Below are 21,881 nucleotides of genomic sequence, written 5' to 3' on the forward strand. Positions count from 1 at the left end.
TTTTTTTTTTTTTTTTTTTTAATTTTTATAAAGACAGCATCTCTCAGTGCTGCCCAGGGTGGTCTTGAACTCCTGGGCTCAAGCGATCCGCCCACCTTGGCCTCCCAAAGTGCTGGGATTACAGGTGTGAGCTACCGCACCCAGTCTGAATGTTTTTTAAAACAAAAGGTACTTTTATTGATCCAATCACTGAGGAAATTACGGGGCACATGATCTCGTTCCTTTTTGTGACCGTGCAGTATTCCATCGCGTATATGTACCACGTTTTCATCTAGTCTGTCACTGATGGGCATTTGGGTTGGTTCCGTGTCTTTGCTGTTGTGACTAGTGCTGTGGCAAACATACGTGTGCATGTGTCTTTATAGTAGAATGATTAATATTCCTTTGGGTATATACCCAGTAATGGGATTGCTGGGCCAAATTGTATTTCTGTCTTTAGGTTTGGAGGATTGCCATATTGTCTTCCCTAATGGTTGAACTAATTTACACTCCCACCAACAGTGTAAAAGTGTTCCTGTTTCTCCACAGCCTTGCCATTCCCCTGTAATTTCTTACATGCAGGCCTATGTATATATATTTATGTATATAATATATAAGTAATATATTAATAACATATAATACGTAACATAATTGATATTAATGACATAATATATGTAATATATGTACATATCTATACATGTATAAAATAAAGTGATAATAGAATATATTCATCTGTAATATGACATATTGTATAATGTTCTATTACATTAATTTATGATAATAAATATATATTTAGTATTATAATAAATTAATACAATAGGCCAGGCTGGGCTCAAGGATCCTACTAGGTTGGCCTCACAAAGTGCTGGGATTACCGGCATGAGCCACTGCGCCTAGCTATTTATTTGTATTTTTATCTTCTCTGAGACATATATTTTAGTAACCACCGTGCTACTTAATTATAACTAGTGTGTTATAATGAACATTTGTGTGTTTTTGAATTTGTTTTTTCTAGTGGTTAGTTTGAATATACACTTTTCAAATACCTTCAACTGCTTGATATCCCTGTGATGTTTATTTTCATATTCTACGTCTTCTGTTATCACTTTATTTTATTAATGGTTAGTATTAAAGAAGAAAATGTCACTCTCAGATGAAACGTTTATTATTACTTTGTTAAAGAACAGCTCTCTTCATGAAGAACTTTGCCCTCAGAGGAAGTTAAGGACAGAGATAATATAAGAACTACTGAAGTGATTCTCTACTTTTCATTTTTTCTTGTTTCAGTTCTGTGCTTTAATTTTTAGTAATGTAGACACATGACAGTTATTTGAGACTTGCCAGTTTGAGACTTGCCAATCTGTTCTTACATAGTCTTTTAATGTCTTCAGCAAGAATTGTCTTCATATCTCTAAACTGATGAATTAGCAGTAATCCGTTTTCGTCCTGTTGAAATTCTGTTTCACAGTACTTTATGAGAATTGTTTCCTGTTTGCTTAAAATAGTGCAGATTAGATACTTCATTTGTCTGCCCCGCAGTTACCACTAAGAAATCTTGCTTAGGATTGTTCCATTTCTGAGGATATACTGGGTATCGTAGGAGGTTTGTTGAGTTCTAATTGCTTACCTCTCAATTTTAGAATCCTGACACATACAGGTGTGCCCTCTTTTGTGATTTCAAAAAAGTACCAAATTAGAAATCTTCAGTTATCTAAGTATGTTACACCATTCTTCATAAAAAGAAAAAAACAAAAACCTGAATTTAGAAAACAGGTGAGTTATGGGATTAATATGCATTTACAAATTGATGTTTTGCTTTAACGAAGATTCTTCACAAGGTTTAACATCAAATCTTGCAGTGCATTTAGATTATTAGATAGGGATGTTTGATTTAACATGAAGCGTTAGCATAAAAGGACATACCTGGAGTTTCTCCTAGGTTATCAGTGTCAGCGATTCACTTCATGAGTAGGTCAGCTTGACCTAACTTAAGTTTCTGAGGTCTTACAGGTATTGGGTTTGGCAGCAGATTGGGTATTAGAAGTAGCTGAATACTGCTTGTAAATAGTTCATCTTCAGTTTGCAATTTTTAAAGTTTAAAGATTTGAATTAAAATTTAAGAACTGCTTTGTGGTTGAAATAAAATTTAATAGAAAAAAGTTTTTAAAAATTTGATACAAGTGGAGGCTGGAGTAAAGGAAAATGCTACTTGGAAATGGATGGGCAGGGGGGCAGCTTATACATACAGTCCATGACCACAGGGACCAGAAAGTCAATAGGACTTTTATTTGCTTCAGTCGGCATTCATTTCCTGTAAAACACACCTTCCTTTTTGTAGAGCGGAATTGCATATAATTCTTAGGTTTTATTGTGAGAGCAATAGTTGCGGTTTTCTGTGTTTGTAATCTGTTTGCAGGTGCTAAACAGACCTTAGACACAGGGAAGCTGGTTCTCCTACCAGCTGTGTGCATTCTAGGACTCCAGAGACAACTGTCTCTTTGGAGAGAGTTCTGTTTATACAGTGACCAATGCAGTGCTTGACTGTAGCAGGAGGAATCTCATTCCATTCCTTCTTTAGCAAGGGAGTGCTTGAAGGAGTTTGGCATGAGGCTTAGTCATTTCAACTGACATTTTAATCATTGAATAGTGCCTTGTCTTCATGCTGGAACACACTTTGCAGTACAAGTGCTTTAGCCAGTTGTTATTCAGCCTAGGAAAACCTGTAAGTCACTCTGAACTTTTAGAAGTTGCTTTTACATTTCTGAAATTCCTTGAGTTCTCCTAATGTACTTCAGATTAACCCTTTATACGTGTTGGTTTAAAAAATAGTTTTATATAATGCATATATAGTTCTTCTAGAAACATTAGAAAATATTAACAGGAAGAAGATAAAATTAACTCATCTGTATAACTCACCATTTTTCTTGCATATCCTCTTCTTGTTTTGTTTTTCACAAAATGAATTGACATTTATTTTTAATCACTTCATTACATTGCATTATAAAATTCAAGCAGGAGCTCATAACTGAAGAAAGGATTTATTTGGCCTTTGTGTAAAAGATACTTAAATAATAAATGGAAAATAATTCTTAAGGTACCTTGTTGTTAAAATACTATGTTTCCCTTCTCAAACAGGCACCCTTCTTTTCCTTCTCTCTCTGCTGGTCCAAGGAATAAATTACTCTTTTATTTAACTGTCTTCTCATGAGACCCCATTTGCTCTTCTTTTTGCTTCTTTTGCAACTTGTAGCATACCTGGCACATGGTAGAAACTCATTCAGTGTTGAATGAATTAAAACAGGTGTAAATCAGTAATGCCAGGTTCCAGATTAAGATCCAAGCCAGTACAAACAACATTAAGTTACTTGTTGATGAAGAGGATAGTATAAGGTACAGTTTTTAAAAATTGGTTGTGTGTGTGTGTGTGTGTGGGTGTGTGTGTGTATTTTAGACAGGGTCTCCCTCTGTCACCTGGGCTGGAGTGCAGTGGTGTGATCATGGTTCATTGCAGCCTCGGTGATCCTCCCACCTCAGCCTGGAACTACGGGTGTGTGCCACCATGCCCGACAGATTTTTTATGTATTTTTAATAGAGACAGGGTTTTGCCATGTTGCCCAGCCTGGTCTAGAACTCCTGGGCTCAAGTGATCCTCCCAACTCAGCCTCCCAGAGTGCACAGTGGTGGAATTACAGGCGTGAGCCACTACATCTGGCTGGGTTTTTTTGTTTTTTTTTTTTTTTTTTAATTGCCCAGGGTGGAGTGCGGTGATGCAGTCTCAACTCACTAAAACCTCCGCTTCCTGGGTTCAAGCGATCCTCTTGCCTCAGCCTCCTGAGTAACTGGTACTACAGGGCGCACCACCATGCCTGAGGCTAGTTTTGTTTTGTTGTTTTTAATGAGATTTCTTTCCTGAAGAGGGTTTTTCCTTAAAACATTTCTGTTGATCTGCCATAAAACTTTTACAGCTGATTTACAGTTTAGAGCTCTAGATCTGCCACCTACCACTCAGTTTTTTTATAGTTAATAACAGTATTCAAGACTCAGTTATGATATTCTCACAGTTAGATTCAGTATTGTTAGTATAATGCCTTATATCTACTTAAACTTAGTATATTTCAGTTAATATTAATTTAGCCTATATGGATTTTCTTTCTTTCTTTCTTTGTTTTTTTTTTGTTGTTGTTGTTGTTGTTGTTGTTGTTTTTCTTTTTTTTCTTGGAGACAAAGTCTCACTCTGTTGCCCAGGCTTGAGTGCAGCAGCAGCACCATCTCGGCTCACTGCAACCTTGACCTACCAGGCTCAAGCAATCCCCCTGCCTCAGGCACCCAAGTAGCTGGGACTACAGGTGCCTGCCACCACGCTTAGCTAATTTTTTTATTTTTTGTAAAGACGAGGTTTCGCCATGTTGCCCAGGCTGTACTCGAATTCTTGGGCCCAAGTGATCCACCCACCTCGGCCTTCCAAAGTGTTGGGATTACAGGCCTGAACTGCTGTACCTGGCTGCATTTTAATACATAAAGATGACATGATAAACACAGTAAGTTCCTAAATAGAGAGCAATGTTGGATCGTTTTTTTATATCCTTTTTTCTTTTCTATCCTAAATGGTCCAGGTCACATGGAGTTCTTGAACTTTGTACATGGATCTGTTTGGCCTTTCTTTAGTTGAGTTATAATTTAAGTTCCATCGCTCCTCACCACAGGCAAGTGCTGGTCCACCTTGGTGGATGTGTTGCCTGTTTTTCCACTAACAGTGATTGATCGAGGAAAGTCAGACCTGACTGTTGAATCACAGCTCTGCATCTCATAGTATCCTGTGGTTTTATGTGGGCTCTGGAGTCAGTCAGGTTTGGGGTTCTGGCTTCTCTGCTACTAAAGTTGGATAACTTAAGATGACTCCCTTAACTTTTCAGGCTAGGTTATTAGATGCAAAGCTCTAAGATGACTAACTGGTAAAGTAATCCATTAATTCATTGGTTACTTTATTACTGGGTAAGTAGCTTTAGACCAGTGACTTTTGAGCCGTAAGCCTCTGCTTCTGAGTGTGGAAAATGAGGAGAGACCACTGGGCTAACCAATGAATTGTGAAGATTAAACAATAGGCCGTATTAAAGCTTTTGCATCCAGTCCGTGTAAGGTGGGAAGAGTAGTCAACACTGAAATTGCGTATCTTCTGAAATTTACAACAGACTTCTAGAAGCATTGCCACTGGCAGGTAAAATATGTGCTCTGTATCTCAATGCCCCAAAGGCCGTCTTGTGGATGTCATTTTATCCAATTAATAAGCGTTCAGATGATAAGTGTTGCCACCCAAGGGTGATCCTCTTTAAAAGGAGAGCTTATCCACAAAAGCCATCATTAACAATATTAATGATTCTGACAGGGAAGTCCGAACTTGGAATCATTCCTCAACAAAGTGGGACGACATGGTTTAGCAGAGCTTACCCTGGCAATGACTCTTTGCAGAGCTAAAGAAATCCCTGGCCTTGAAACATGATGCTTAAAATCTGATTATGCACTTAATAATACGTTTTCGTAAGTTTGCAAGTCAGAAAGCTTCCTCAGCTAATTTTAAAGTGATTGCAGCAATTTTAATTAAAAGAATTGATAGGTATATGTTTTAATTAAAATGATTTAAATGGGCAATCTAAATAATGGAAACAGTGACAGTTGCGTTTTTGCTTTTCCTTTTATCATTGACTTATGATCTAACTCTGGACAATGTAATTATAGAATTTCTTAGACCTAAAGCTTTGTGTAAGTAGTTACATATATAATACTTTAGTGTTAGTTATCGAAGCTACCGGAATATCCATTGTCATACATCTCCTCAACTTTAATGAAGCAGAAATACTTAAAAGTGAAAGTACATCTAAGACATACAGAAAAATAAGAAGGTTCTATACATAAAACCTTCTGATATTGGCCTCAGGTATTGTTTTGTTTGACTTTTATTATATACATTTTAAATACAGATTTTTAAATCCATGGTTACAGAAGTTTACAGATTAAAAAGTTGCTGTTCACTGGATTGATTTTATCTGCTGATCACCTTGTTTATTTCAGAACTTTTTCCTCTGCATGTATAATTGCGTATGTGTGTTTAAAAAAATTTTTCTGAACAGCAGTAACAAACATATTTTATATATTATTATGCGTTTATATTTTTCACTCGATTTCTGTATCACTGACATTCTGCCATGTGATTAATATGTATGTCTTCTTTTTTAAAGCTGTGTATGTACCATCGTATAGTGAGTCCATTCCTTTTCCCTCCTGATGTAATGAAACTCGCTGTAGCCCAGATTTTCAAATGTTGGGAAAAGAGCGTCTGGCAGCTACATTTCTGGATTGCGTTCAAGTCACAGCTTCTCTGCTGAAATTTGCAGGTTGCGTTCAGTTGCCCGTAATCTTTGCTGCAACTGAGGGGCAGCCAGGGACTCCAAAGCGTTTAGCACGGTTGTCTGGAACCTGACTTTTAGGGTGGAATCCCAGTTCCCCGCTAATGAACTGTGTGACTTCCGGCAGGTTGCTTTACTGTTTCCTCTCTATGAAATAGGATATGATAAGGTTGCCTACTACTTCTTAGGGTTGCTGCAAGGAGTAAATGAGCTGATGTCTAAGAAGTTCTTCTCTGCTGTATCATGAGTCTGTATGTGCTGTTATGTTGCCATCCCCATCAGTCATCATCGGGCCTCTGAGTCTGCTCACAATACAAATGGCTTCTCAAAATGGCACTCATGGCGCATCCCTGGTTTTGAAATATTGGGTCGTGGTGGTCACTGACATGACTTCAGTTAAACTGGAGAGAAGGAAATTATACGTGATTTACTGTGTTTTTATCAGTAAGGGGGCAGGGGTACCTGTACGGTACACGAGTATACTGCCTAGCAGTTTGGCCCGTGAGGGATGCTTCTTAGTTGACTTATTTTCTTTTACTTATTTTGACTTTTTTTTATTATCAAAAGCATAAAATACTTATAGAAGTGGTCTCTAGCAATTAAAATTTTAATTATTAATATACGTATACACGCATAATAGAACATTCTGTTTTTCTCCTTCTCTTGCAAAGTAAACCATTAAACATTGGTCTTTACATATTCCTTATGTTTTATGATTAGCAACTCCAGTGAAGTAAATAGTAATATCTTATAAACTTTGGGTGAAAGGAAAGTAAAAAATGTTGATTTTAGTTCCGAGAGCATTTCCTGTGTCATTCCCTGAGAAAGTAGACTGAATAGCCATTTTAGAGTCTTAAATGCTTTCAGCCCAATAGACTCCTCTTTTTTCATTTCTTCTTCTGTTTTAGTCCACAGTAGTAACATAACTTTGCCAACTGATGGCAGAAGCAAGAACATTAAATGTATGTTTACACACACACACATACACACACACACGCACACATGATCTACTGTATTGTGTCTAAAAGAATTCAAGTGTTTTGATTTATGAGATAATACTGCATGTCAAACTGGTATCGTTATTTTTATTTATTTTTTTTGAGATGGAATTTCACTGTTGTTGCCCAGGCTGGAGTGCCATGACACTAGATCAGCTCACCGCAACCTCCGCCTTCCAGGTTCAAGTGATTCTTCTGCCTCAGCCTCCCGAGTAACTGGGATTACAGGCGCCCGCTGCCTCGCCCAGCTAATTTCTTGTATTTTTAGTAGAGATGCGGTTTCAACATGTTGGCCAGGCTGGTCTTTAACTCCTGACATCAGGTGATCGCTGGCCTCCGCCCCTCAAAGTGCTGGGATTACAGGCATGAGCCACCATGCCCGGCCCAGTTATTTTAAAGAAAAGCCAAATTGCAGAAATTTTGCTTTTTATATTAAACTCATTTTACAGCTTTTCTTCGTATATAATAGGCAAAACAAGTAATAATTTTTTCTTAATTTACAGTAAATTATATTTTGAATTAGATTGTTATTTAAATCTTTAGCCTTTAACATGTGAAGTTTCTTATACACACATGAGGCTCTCTCAAGGTATCATCAAGATGTAGAAATATTAACATTATCAGTCTAAATCTAGTATTTAATGAAAAGGAGATTAAAAACAGGTAAATTCAAAAAAGTTTTTAATTGAAGGAAGGAAACAATCTACATATTATGAGCTCTCATAGACAACCTTTTTAAAAAAATAAAACATTTGCAGAAAAGTGGAGCAGAAGGTAGAGCGCTCATGTAACTCCCTGCTCCCTGCCCCCCTTCGCCTGTTGTTGACGTCTTACATTAGCATGTAAGATGTTACAATTACAGAATCGGTGTTGGTACATTGTTACTAACTAAAGTCCATAATACATGCAGATTTTCTGAGTTCTTACCTAAGGTGCCTTCTGTGGTCCACGCTCCCACGTGACATTTAGTTACCTCTCTCCGGGCTCCTCTCGCCTGTGACTGTTTCTCATCCTTTCCTTGTGTGCAATGGACAGCCTTCTTTTAACACCTGCTTCTTAAGCACTCACTATTGACCCGGCCTTGAACCAAACACATAGCAATTCTTTGTCCTTAAGAAGTTTGCATTCTAATAGGAAGCTTACAGTCTACTTTTAAAATTTGATTTTAAGGAAGAATTGTTGTCTTTTAGTGATTAACGTGTAATATGACAATTCGGAGATGTTTAGTCTTTGCGTAATTAGCAGGAAAAACGGAATAACCGTTTATAGATTAATTGCAGCAACAGAGAGATTGGCTCTCCAGTGTGTTGATGGTATATGTCTCTTCTTTTTCAGTGAGTGTTGTTTTCATATTTGGGAAAATGCTTATTTTCAAAAGAGTTACTGTGTTTACGCTGAGGATATTGAATTGGAGAAAAGAGTTTCTAGTAGTCTGTTGCTGCCTGGAGGGATAATATCATTAAAATTATATCTCACATTTAAGGTTTTCTTGTGAGTGAACAAAGCAGCTTTTAATACAGTTGCTGCCTTAAGCAATTGTATGAAAAGTTTAAAAAATTAAGTATGTGACGTGATATATTGCACATTTATGGTGCTGGGTTGTTGCTGATGATAAGTATTTTTGAGCTGAAATAGCTGAAGAATCAGAAATAACAAGGCTTTGTTGAAAGCCTTGGCATTAAGGCTTGACTGGGAACCAAGGCCTGTTAAACAAAGAAAATAGGAAAATTCTCAGAGGAAAGGTACTCTGTGGCCATGGGAATTTGAATCAGTTAAATTATTTTTGGCACACATCATAGCTGTAACTTTATTTTTGCCTTAAAAATCACTGTGTTGTGGGAGTCCTGTTGCACCTGTGTCAGCTGCAGGGAATGCTGGCCCTTCCTGATCCCGGACTCTTCCTTAAAAATCACTGTGTTGTCGGAGTCCTGTTCCACCTGTGTCAGCTGCAGGGAATGCTGGCCCTTCCTGATCCCGGACTCTTCCTTAAAAATCACTGTGTTGTCGGAGTCCTGTTCCACCTGTGTCAGCTGCAGGGAATGCTGGCCCTTCCTGATCCCGGACTCTTCCGTAACAGCAGCAGTAGCCAGCAGTGGCAGGGAGTGTAGAGTTAGTTCAAACTTTGATTTACTTTTGAACCATTTAGTGGAGCAACCCTATAACCTTTGAATAATCAGGCTGTGGAAAGACAGCAGTATCTGTTTAATTAAATAAGTGGGCATTAATGAATCCTTCCATAAAGAAATTTTGTTGTGAACTGTATTTTCAACTATATTGGTCAAGCTCTTTTAGAAATTACATTTTCCCCTTCAATCTAGTTCTCCACTGTATGCATATTTAAAATGAGTTTCCATAGTGACATCTGGTGGTGGATTTGAAATCCTGGAGAGTATGTATGTTTGGAATGATAAATATTCTTACTTAATAACTCCAAATTTCCGGCTTCTTTCAGATTTTTCGGGTTATTAACAACTTCATTGTATTCTCAAGGTTGGAAAGCTAGGCATTTATTCCTTCTGTAATGCTTCATTCCAGTAAAGGCGTGACTTCTGATGGCACTGCTGAGTGGCACACATAAGAAGCCTGTCTCAGCCTGTCTTCTGTGCTCCAAATTCACGTCATAGCATCACGCAGCAGCATCACGACCGCTCGCACTGTGTGTGCGTGGCGACCTCCTGACAGGAGTGGCGGAGTTTCCGTGTCACCCCTCTCACGGCTCTGTTGCTCCTGGCGTCTGGGTGAAGGGAATCCTGTGGAAGGCCTGGGCTGCACCCCTCCCTCCTCACAGCCTGGGCCCACACACCTTCTGGCTGCATGCTGTGTTTGCTTTCAGAAAGGTAGAAGGAAGGGAGCGCAGAGAGGAGGAGATGCGGAAGACAGGAGGGAGATCACGGAGGAGAGTGTGGGGGTGGATATACATAGGTGCCCAAACCTAGATGAGGTTGTGAATATGTGTAAATAGAAAGATACCTGTAAACACTATAGTTTTTGTTGGTTCCTTTTGTCTCCAGCATGAGTTTATAACCCACTATATAAAAAAAGTACTTACTGAAAGTTGATTGGTAGACATTCATGGATTAAGAGAAATAGATTGGGATAGAGGTTTGAGAATGACCACAGTTTGATTCACATCCAGTGACGGCTGGACGTCCTTAGTTTTATTTTTGTTTTTCTCTGTGTTAAAGGCACTAATTAGAAGTCTTCCTGATGGAAATGTGAAAATTTGTTTCCTTTATGGAACTGAGGTAACTGCTAAAGTTACAGAAGAAATCTGTCTGTAATCTGTAAATGCCAGTTGAGGCTTTAGGAAGGACTGGGGAAAGGATGGTAAAGTGTAGGAACAAGAACTCCTAGTGACTTAACAAAGGCAGCTTTGGGTCAGACTCGGAGACAGCTGGTGTGTTGCTCCCTGCAGAAACCAGGGCTCCCTTGAAGAATGGTTTGGATCGGGATGAACCCCTGATTAAGGAGATCCTTCACTCTGGGTTCTGAACGACACCTGTTTAGCTTCTTGGAGTTGGACAAATCGTTTCAACGTTCTTTAAGAACAAGGGGGTTGCCCTGGAGGGTTTTGAAGGCGTTCCCAGTCTAATGCTTGATTTTGAGATGGCGAAGGCTAGCTCTGCCCCGGTCTTTCTTCGCACATTATCTAGACTCTCACTCAGCCATCCTGGACCTTCGTCCTGCCCCCGATTCAAGGTGGGAAGCTTCAGGAATTTGACCTAGAGATCTCGGGCTAGCGCGATAGGTCCACGGGAAGTTTCTGCCCGGGGCTCCCGAAGAGGGCATCTTGCAACTGGGTTGACAGATTAAAAAGCGGAAAACAAAGTTACTTGGCATGCTTAAGGCTTCCCTCCACCCACTTTGTGCATATACAAAGGTTTTCTGCCGTGACTAGAATAGCGCTTAGGTACTGAACCCTGAAACTCTGAGCCGAGTCCTCAGATCCTCTCCTCTCTGTTGTCCTGCACGAATGAGGAACACCCTTCTTTCCACACTGGGAAGCTCCTTGTGGCCTTTCCTCATGGTTGTAGCCCCACCAGGTCCCCAGCACCTTTGGTGTCCCACAGTGTTGCTGTTGATTGGTGGTGGTGACGGCCCACCGCCCAGTGGAGAAGACCCTGAGGCCTGGAGTCTGACCGTCCAGCTCGGCTCCAGATCCCACCAGTTAGCTGTTGACCCTGGCCGTGTTTCCTCCTCACTCCAGGGCTTAAGCAAGTTTCTTAATGGATCTAAGCTTCTCTTTCCTCATGTTTAAAGCGGGGATGAAAATCATGCAGCTTCCATGTTCTTTCAGTGATTTAGTGCATGTAAAGCATCTAGTAACGTGATTGGCGTCCATGAGGAATCTGAGGATTTTGGTTACAAGATGAGATTCTTCGACGTGCCCTCCTTTCCCTTTGGCAGTTGCAATTTACAGTTCTCCTTAAGTTGTATTCAGTAACTTTTTTATTTTACAAAGAGGTAATAATTAAAGTGCATCGAAGCAGAAGCTTATCTCAGCAGTCACGATAGGCATTCTAAAAGTACACAGTCATGAATTCATGCAATAGGAACATCCAGCATCTCACTCGTTCATATTGACTATTTTACCTGCAAATTACGCAATCCTAGTTTTCTCCCGTATTTGAATAGAGACACTTTGTCGCGTCAGTCTTAACCTTTAGTAATATCCACAGATTACCGGGGACTCTGACCGTCCCCTGCTGATGGACGTGGCCGTCCCCCACCCCTTGGTGGTGCAGTGGCTGGGTCAGCAGGGACCGCTTCCAGCAGAAGCCATCTTAGAATTGCACACTGCAGTCTGGACGCTTACGGCCCAAACTAGAAATAGGGCACGATGGAAAATCGTAGCTGTTTCTGGCTGTGATTGCACACCTCAGATGTGCTGGTGATATATTTCCATTTCTATTTCTTTTTTCCCTTGAGATTAGAGAAAGCTATTGTGAGGCCGGGCGCGGTGGTTCAAGCCTGTAATCCCAGCACTTTGGGAGGCCGAGACGGGCGGATCACGAGGTCAGGAGATCGAGACCATCCTGGCTAACATGGTGAAACCCCGTCTCTACTAGCCGGGCGAGGTGGCGGGCGCCTGTAGTCCCAGCTACTCGGGAGGCTGAGGCAGGAGAATGGCGTGAACCCAGGAGGCAGAGCTTGCAGTGAGCCGAGATCCGGCCACTGCACTCCAGCGTGGGCGACAGAGTAAGACTCCGTCTCAAAAAAAAAAGAGAAAGCTATTGTGTAGGAGTGAACATTTAATACATTCCTACTTCAGATGGATGAAGTAGGAAGTTTGACTCACCTTTCCCGAACTACCACATTAAGTTTTGCTTACTCTTTTGTCATAACAGCCATAGGACTGACAAGGATGTTGCTGGTGCTGAAGACAGAGATTTGTGGTATCCACACTCCAGCTCTGCCATTCACCGTGGCCCTGGGAAGGTTCCTCATCTCTCTCAATCTGAGTTTTTCTTTAGTGAAATGGAGTTAATAGCATCACATATCTAGGCAGGCTGGATGTAAAGATTATAGAAGATAATGCATAGGAGACACTTACCACAGGGCCTGACATTTAGTAAACCCTGAGCAAATTGTTTCCGTAATTACCATTTTTAAATGCCTGTGTGTCACATTTGGAGGGGCACATTTTAAAACAGTAGATAGAAGCATGAACTGTTGGAGGATTAGAACTCAAAAAAGGTAGATAAAAGCACCGTGTACCTGTCTTCTTGAGATTTCCTAATAATACTTCACCTGTCAAGTGAATTTTATTGCGTTTTAATGAAGTGGCAGCACACAGGGGGAGCTGTGTATGCTTTGTTAATGTGTGATCCTCCCGGAGAGAACATTCTGTTATCCCCTGACGTCGTTGTACCTGTGGATAGATGTGATGAATCAGAGAAACGGAAAGCTTATTATTTGCGCCTACAGACAGATATAATTTTGTTAATTTAGCAGACCAGTTGAGTGTGCGTAGGTTATGCTTAGGTTAGAGAACAAGGGAAATATGTTTGAGCTCATTTTCAGTTGTCTGCTGTGCAGAGGAACCAGTTAGGTCCTTTTCGTTTGGTTCTGAGGTTTCTTCCGTGTTTCTAGAAGCAGTATTCTACAGCCTTTCTGAAGTTCAGTGTGAATTAATGAAACAATAACAAATCATTGTAATGCTTTTGAATGGCAATAAAGATTCGTTAATTTCACATTTTATTTAGCTAAGTTTTCTATTTTTAAGTTGTAAGTCCTTTTGGGGGTATTAGATATAATTATCCTTCATTCAAAAAATGAGTTTTTCTGATACTAACCTGGAGTAGGTTATATTTAATTTTAACCTGGAGTAATATTAATGTTAACCTGGAGTAAGTTAATATTTAATTTTGTGTGCTCAAAATTATGAATTACAACAGTGTATTTTTGTCAACTAAATGTGTCATTGCTGAGCACAGGTGAAATTGGTAATTGGTTATTTTTCTCACAGTATTTTGCGTTTAATGGGAAACTTCAGGGATTCTAGAGCTTCAACATTTGCAGAGTCCAGCCTGTACCGTGGTGCAGAACACGGGGAGTATTGTTAGTTCCGAGTGATCAATCCGTGAGAACAAGTGCAGTGAGATGTTTCTGGTAGACAAAGGGCGAGACGGCACCACTGAATAAAAAGGTGGGACTTGCCAAAGAGAAATGGCTATTTCTGCTTCTTATCCCCAGAGGAGGTAACTCCTGGCTTAAAGTTAAGTTTTGACTGGTTTCAGTGGCTGGACCAAAACATGACAGATACTCGAACCCTCTTTGTCATCATATAATTTCATCTCTTGCTAGTTGACTTACTAAGAAATGTATCCTAGTTTGGGTCCCAGTTGAGGACTTTTCTCTATCAACCCTGTATAAGATACTTCGGTATTTCACTTGTGTATTTAATACATTATTGTGCTTTATGTAAGGTGCTGGGGATACTGGTATTTAAGATGACGTGGCCTCTGCCCTTTTGGAGTTTATAGTGTAGCTGAAGAGTTTATATTTTTATAGCATGCTGGTTGTCTTCCCATTTGTTTGAGGCGATTGAAAGAAATGGAAGGACCTCAACACTCAGGAGATCTGAGCAGCCCGTTATTGTGGACTTTGAAGGTTGCACTTTGTTTCCTTTGCCACTGTGAGAAGGGGTATGCGTGCAGACCGAGCTGTCCGGAGGATGCTGCTGCTCCTGCCTTTTTCCTTAGACAGTGGCCGCCACACGGACACAGCGTGGGGAGCGGGGTTGCTGGACTGTGGGGTCTGAGATCTGGGCCATGGCTCTGGCGTCCTGAGTAGCCTCCAGGAAAGTCAGCACATCTCTCAACCAACTATAAACTTCACGTATCAAAAAATGAAGTGTTGGGCCGTTGGATGATCTCTTAGTGCTCACCTATTTTGACACTTCAATGAGATAATATTTTTAAAGTGCACCATTTAGTGCCTGACACCTGATTCTAATAACAAACACTATCATAGCTTGTATTATGTGCCAAGTGTTCTAATCATTATACGCATGTTAGTTGAACATACTATTGTTTTCTCCATTTTAGAAGAAAGGAAGCTGAGTCACAGAAAGGCTAGTGACCTTGCTCAAGGTTATGCACCTAGTAAGAGGCATATAAAGCCCTCAGTAAGCTGGAGTGGTTGACACTTTCTCAAGCTGGCAGTTTTGGTTGTTGACGTGCTGCTTTCCGTTTTTCTTTTTTCTCTCTAGGTATCATAGAGACGTCAGATCGACTGGACCGTGAATCGACCTCCCATTATTGGCTGACAGTCTTTGCAACCGATCAGGGTGTCGTGCCTCTTTCATCATTCATAGAGATCTACATAGAGGTTGAGGATGTCAATGACAATGCCCCACAGACATCAGAGCCTGTTTATTACCCAGAAATCTTGGAAAATTCTCCTAAAGATGTGTCTGTGGTCCAGATCGAGGCATTCGATCCAGATTTGAGCTCTAATGACAAGCTCGTGTACAGAATTACAAGTGGAAATCCGCAGGGGTTCTTCACAGTACATCCTAAAACAGGTATGTGTTAATACTGCTGTGTGCAACGTTCATGCTTATGCTCTTCTGTTAGGGGGAAAAGTAAGAATTAGCATTGATCTGTTACATACTTTCGTTTTTTGTTAAATTGTTTTCCTTTTGAATTATTCAAAATAAGCCTTTATTTTGGATAAAAATTTAGCCTAACCGAGTGTGGTGGCTCGCGCCTGTAATCCCAGCACTTTGGGAGGCCAAGGCAGGTGGACCACAAGGTCAGGAGATCCCGAGACCATCCTGGCTAACACGGTGAAACCCCATCTCTACTAAAAGTACAAAAAATTAGCCGGGCGTGGTGGCGGCACCTGTAGTCCCAGCTACTCGGGAGGCTGAGGCAGGAGAATGGCAATGGCGTGAACCTGGGAGGCAGAGCTTGCAGTGAGCTGAGATGGTGCCACTGCACTCCAGCGACAGAGCGAGACTCCGTCTCAAAAAAAAAAAAAAAATTAGCTTTTTTAACTTTGAGTTTGCTTTTATAAAAGCTATTTTACAATTATACTCATTAGTAGGGTTTCACTTTCAGGTTAAAAAGCGAACATTGTTATTTCAGTAATAGCTCCTAAATTAATGATATATCTTAAATTTACAGCAAATTCTACTGCTGCTAAGAATTTGAATTGTTCTAAGTCCACTTTTTGTAAAGAATATTAAAAGAGTTTATTTCACAGTTCGCTAGTTTTGTAATGTTTTAAGGTTCTCCCATAGAGCAGTGCTGTATGTGCAGGTGGTAAGGGACTGGGATTAAACAGTTTTCAGACTGGAAGCGGTTGCTTTCCTGAAATGACACCCCAGGCCTTTTGCTTCTAACATTTTTTCCATCGATGTCTGTGACCGACTCCCCTGCTTCCCAGAAGACAGCTCCTTGACCTCAAGATCCTCCTCCAAAATTTTTATAAACTTCTAATCTTTGTTCCTTACTGCACAAGTGATAACTGCGTTCACCCTCCTTGTGAAATAAAGGAAAAGTGAGCTAAAAACTAAGTGCTGAAGAATCAGAAGGCATGGCCAAACATAAGAAAGTCAGAAGTGTATAAGCATTGTGAGGATGCATTTGGAGTCCAGAATGTATGCCTCTCTAGTGCAGTCCCAGACCTCGAGAGAGAAATCTAGAAGTAAAAGCCTTGGTTGATGCAATGTGAGTGTGAACAAAAACCCTCAAAGAGATGTTTTCCTATCCTCTTCCCAGACCCCAACAATCGTCATCACAGAAGATGTCTGTGAACAAGCGTGTGCTTGGGGGGCTGGGGGGAGATTCCACGCACACCGAGCAGCGCGCACCTTGGGAGCGCTCTCATTCAATTCTGACGGGTTTTCTTGCCTGCACAGCCTCAGATTCTCAGTTCCCAAGAGGGTTCCCTTCCTCCCCCTAGCTGCAAGCCCAGGCCTCCGAAACTCCTGACAGACCAGCTCCAAGTGAGGGTTCGCGTGACCTCTCTTTGGGTTCTGTTACTTTATTAGAACAGCTCACAGAACTCAGGGAAACACTTACATTTACCTGGTTATTACAAAGGATATTTTGAAGGATACAAATAAACAGCCAGATGAAGAGATACACGGGGGCAAAGTCTGCAAGGGTCCCACGCACAGGCCTTCTGTCCCAGTGGAGTTGGGGGGCACCATCCTCCCAGCACCTGGGTAAGTTCTTGTTCACCTTCCTGTAGCCTCCACGTGTTCAGAGGCCAGAAACTCTGAACTCTGCTTTCTTGGGCCTTTTACGGAGACTTCATTGCCTAGGCGTGATTGACACGGGGACAGCCATGTCAGCATGTGGTGGACAGAGGCCTGTCTCTTCAGATTCTTGGCCTCTGTCTGCAGCGTTTCCGCCTCCAGAACGTGGAGCGGGACCCTCTCTGGAATGAGGGGCTTGGGACGCACAGTCAGATTGGAGTCCTGCCTTGGCAGGAGAAAGGAGAGTGGCAGGTGGTCCGGACAGAGATTCTGTTTCCTGAGGCAAAAAGTGCTACAACATAACTGAAGACTGTGACAGGGGTATGGGAGTGACAAGCCAGAAACCGTGGACAGAAACAAATATACACCCCTCCCCACAACACACATGTGTGTCATATCACAGGTGGCAATTCAAGACCGGGACTACCCCTATAGTAATTTGTGTGATGAATTAGGCTAAGCAGTGTTTTCCATTTTCTTGTGTCTTCTCTCTTTTAGATTAGATTGTCCTCTGTGAAGAGATAGATGAGCAAGCAATAAATATTATTTTGGATATCTAAGCACATGGCATAGGTCTGGGCATAATACATATTTGAGGAGTAGGAGAAAGAAACTGAGGCGATGATGTAGCTTAGCATTGGTGTGGGGAGCCTTGAAAACCCTGGGTTCTTCCTGGGGCCCCAGAAATGATGATGTGGCTGCTATGGCGTTATGTCTTGTTGTAGAAACGTGATTAACATGACATTGCCTCTCCCCTTTAAATCTCTCTATTCTGACAACTCTAAAGAAAAGGTGTTTGCAACTCTATGCTGTTACCTTCAGCAGGAGTAAACCCTCTCCAGGTGTCCAGCGCCAGCCCCCCAGCCCCGGTGGGAGTACAGGCATTCTCCTGGCAGGGCGGCAGGAGGAAATTCAGTGGACTGCACCCAGAGGCTTTCTTTTCTTACGAGTTGAAGTCAGGGAATAGTGGAGGATGCCATAGTTAGTACACAGCAGTATTTGTTGTGAAATATGTTAAAAACTATGATTAATAAAGAAGTCTCAACGTTCCACAAATCACCTAAAGCCTCTGAAGATGAAGAACCATATTTTAGCATGGGAATTATTAATATAGGAAATATAGCTTCATAAGATCGGTTTCTAGATGATTCTCTTCCCCCAACTCAGCAGAGAATTGGGGTGTGATCCTCAGGACCCAAAGTGCAGATGCCTCATCTTCTCCCAGCCTTTAAAGCAGACTGACTGTTCACAGGTAGGTCGGTGTCGTGGCGGCTTGATTGTGAAGGCTGATGAAAGTCTGTCTGGCAGAAAAAAGTGCTTGAGAGTTACTGACCCATCGCACCACCTGGAGACCCTAAATCGTGTTACTTAATGATTAATGGCTGAGCAAGGGAATCACTGGGCTGGAAATCAAGAGATCTGGGTCATAGCGAGGCCTTCCCTCTGGGATCCTGGGGCAAACTGACTTCCGGGTTCTTCGATTTTGTGATTCGGGGTATTTCTGCACCCCTGTTAAGACTTGTGTGTGTAGAGTGCAGGAGCGCCCAGGGTCGTTCAGGGGACAGGTGCCACAGCTGCTTCCACTCGCAGGTGTTACAGTTGCTCTGTTAATGAATATAAGACAGTCAAGAATCTAGTAGATTGATAAACTTGTGCCTTTGAATAAACAAATTTGCTGGAATAAAGTGGATCTACTTGTTTCTTAGTGGGAAACATGAATTTGGGACCCGGGTGATTATCCTCAGTGTCCAGCAGGCTAGAGAATGCTTCAGTTTATTATCATTTAAAGTGTGTGTGTGTGCCTCACGTACAGTCACGCGTGGCTGAATGCCAGGGATGCATTTTGAGAAACGCGTCATCAGGCGATTTTGTCAGTGTGTGGACAACATAGAGTGTACTTACCCAAACCTAGATGGTCTAGCCTGCTACACACACAGGCTGTATGGGATGGCCTGTTCTAGTCTACAGACCTGTATACCATGATCCTGTACTGAACACTGCAGGCACTTGTAACGCATTTGTGTGTCCAACATAGCTAAGTATAGAAAAGGGGCAGTAAAAATATGATATTAATCTTTCACAGCCACGGTCGTATGTGCAGTTCGAGCGTATATGCAGCCCGTGGTTAGCTGAAACATCATTATGCAGTGCGTGGCTGTATTTATTTACTGAACTTTGAAATTATTTTCCCGAATCTTTGAAAGTTCGTCTACAAAAGTGAAATAACCAAGAGGAACTGGTGTGTGCAGCAGTGTGGCACAGGCTCTCACAGGTCCGGTGGAAGTGCGGCACGGGCCCTCACGGGTCCACTGGAAGTGCGGCACGGGTCCGGTGGAAGTGTGGCACAGGCCCTCACAGATCCGGTGGAAGTGTGGCACAGACTCTCATGGGTCCAGTGGAAGTAGGAAACCGGCAGTGGGTGTGACTGTGAAGATGAGGCCCTGTGGAACAGGTACTGGGCTGATTGTGAAGGTGGTAACAATAGATTGATGGAGAGGAGGTAGAAGGTGTTTTTATGTTGGGGGCAATTTGAAGGAATGGTGAGTTGGAGACCAAGAAATAAGTGTACGGGAGATGGCTACACTCAATGGAAAACCTCGAATGCCGGAATAAGGGTGAAAGAGGTTATTTGTTATTTTTATGAATAAAAGTGACCTCTTTTTGAGAGTCGGTATAAAATGCCTTGCAACATTTTGGATAAACTTAAATAAAATGACCTCACTAAAAGTCTTTGGAAAAGAGGAAGACATCTCCGCAATATTTTTCTCTCCTTACCCTTTTGTCACAGTATAACAAAATATTTTAAAAGCCACAACCAGAAACCTTCCTAGGAGTGGGTTTAGTGAGTGATCTTACGAATTTTGTGCTCTGAACAAATTTGAGTGAACTTTTTTGAATGCTTTTTCTCTTTTAGGTTTTTGTGCTTAATTGTGGTGCTGAGAACTGTCTGTCTGCATTTCAGACCATTCTTATTACATTGTTTACAAGTGGGGGGGCAGTGGGGGGGACAGTGGGTTTTCATTTTTAGGAGATACAAGTGGAAGACCATATCCATTTTCCTTTTGTGATATATACACTTGTTGACATCACTAATTTTTATAACATTTTTTGTTTGTGTCCATTATTAGTTACAGGGTAAATGTGCTTCTTTTAACATAAGCTGCACGCGTGTTCCAGGTGGAAGAGAGACAGGAGCGTAGAATTCAGATTGTTTGGCGCCTTGGCAGCTCCGGCGCCTGCAAACAAAAGTGTCACAGCTTTGTGGTATGTCAAGGACAGAGAAGAAAGGGAGTCCCGAACAAAAGGGACTAGTGTGAGCGTCTCATGTCTCATTATTCATGAGCAACCTCTGGAAATCGACACGACGCTTGCAAAGAGTCTTTTAAAGTTACTGCTTTGAACTTGGAGGAGTTGATATGCAACTTACAATTCACATTTATTAATACTTTTGAAGTGTTACTTTTAGACATGTGCGTCCTTTAGAAGAGACCACGGTCTTACTCTCTTATCTGTATGTTTGATATTTTTCAAGTTTTTGCTACAAACCAAGTAGTGATCTTTATTTTTAAAAAGCTTTTTTGAGGTGTAATTGACTTACAGCAAATTGCACATATTTAAAGTCTACAAATTGATAAACTTTGACGTAGCTTTTACACCTGAGAAAGCACCACCACTCTCAGGGAGTGAACACACCCATCATTCCCAAAGGTCTGCTCACACTTCCCTGTATTCCCCCTTCCAGCCCTCCCACCTGCATCTCTAGTCAACTGCTGGTGTGCTTTCTAGCACTAAATAATAGTGTGCATTTCCTAGAATTTTATATTCGTGAACTCACGTGGCACGTACTCTTTTTGGTAAGGCTTCTTAGAGTTCGCATGTTTATTTTGAGATTCATGCATGTTTTAGCGTGTATTAGGACTACGTTTCTTTTCATTGCTGTGTATCCTTTGTGTAGATAGATTAATTTGTGTATCCACTCACCTGGTGATAGGCATTTGTATTGTTGCCAGGTTTGGGCTGTTTATAAATAAAGCGCTGTGAACATTGAGTACAGGTCCTTCTGTGGACGCATACGTCCGTTTCTCTTGGACGTCACCTAGGGGTGCATAGCTGGCTGGAAACTGTCTCAAGGCAGCAAGCTGCTGCGATCGCGGCTCTCCCCTCGTCTGTTTCTCTCAGGGATCCCTGTCTGTCTTTGCCTGATGTCTAGTGTCGCGTCACCGCCAGTGCATTCATTTGTCTGCTTCTTGGTGGTTTTATGTGAAAGCGTAAATCTGATCCCCTCACTAGAAGTGGAAGGTCAGCTATTGCGTGTAAATCAGAAAAAGATGCCTTTTTAAGTTTAGAAGTTCCATCAACGTGGATGGACTATAAACACCTCCTTTAATAAACAGTGAATCTTCTTAGCCAGGGTTTTTGTGTCTTTAAGGAGTAAAAACTGAATTTGTAGGTTTATTTTAAATGGAAACTTAGCAATATCCTGGGTATGTTTCTGGAGGTTGTGGAAATACGGATATATATGCACTTTTTGTCCCTCCCAAATTGTGCTGTTGTGTTGTACGCAGTAGCCAGGATGGCCCTCCTCAGTCCTCCTTCCCCGAGTACCGTTCACATCAGTTTACTCTGCTCAGCAAGGCCGGAGGCAGATGGTGTTTGTGATGTGTGTTTGTGATGTGTGTTTGTGATGTGTGTTTGTGATGTGTGTTTGTGATGTGTGTGCACGTGTGGGTAGCACACCTCATCATTTCTATCACTTGTTTTAAATAGGTAATGCAATCACATGGTAAAACA

The 21,881-nt window shown here is 41.4% G+C and overlaps 1 protein-coding gene across 1 annotated transcript in view; it reads left to right on the forward strand.

The window, feature by feature from the left end:
• The window catches only part of FAT1 (FAT atypical cadherin 1), a 175,414-nt gene that overhangs the window by 65,781 nt on the left and 87,752 nt on the right, over positions 1-21,881 (forward strand). Inside the window, exon 3 of the mRNA XM_011980777.1 lies at positions 15,093-15,407. Coding sequence (XP_011836167.1) covers positions 15,093-15,407 — 315 coding nt within the window. The remainder of the gene's footprint in view (positions 1-15,092; positions 15,408-21,881) is intronic.

This window comes from Mandrillus leucophaeus, unplaced genomic scaffold (genome assembly GCF_000951045.1).
Source record: "Mandrillus leucophaeus isolate KB7577 unplaced genomic scaffold, Mleu.le_1.0 Scaffold217, whole genome shotgun sequence".
Classification (NCBI taxonomy): Eukaryota; Metazoa; Chordata; class Mammalia; order Primates; family Cercopithecidae; genus Mandrillus; species Mandrillus leucophaeus.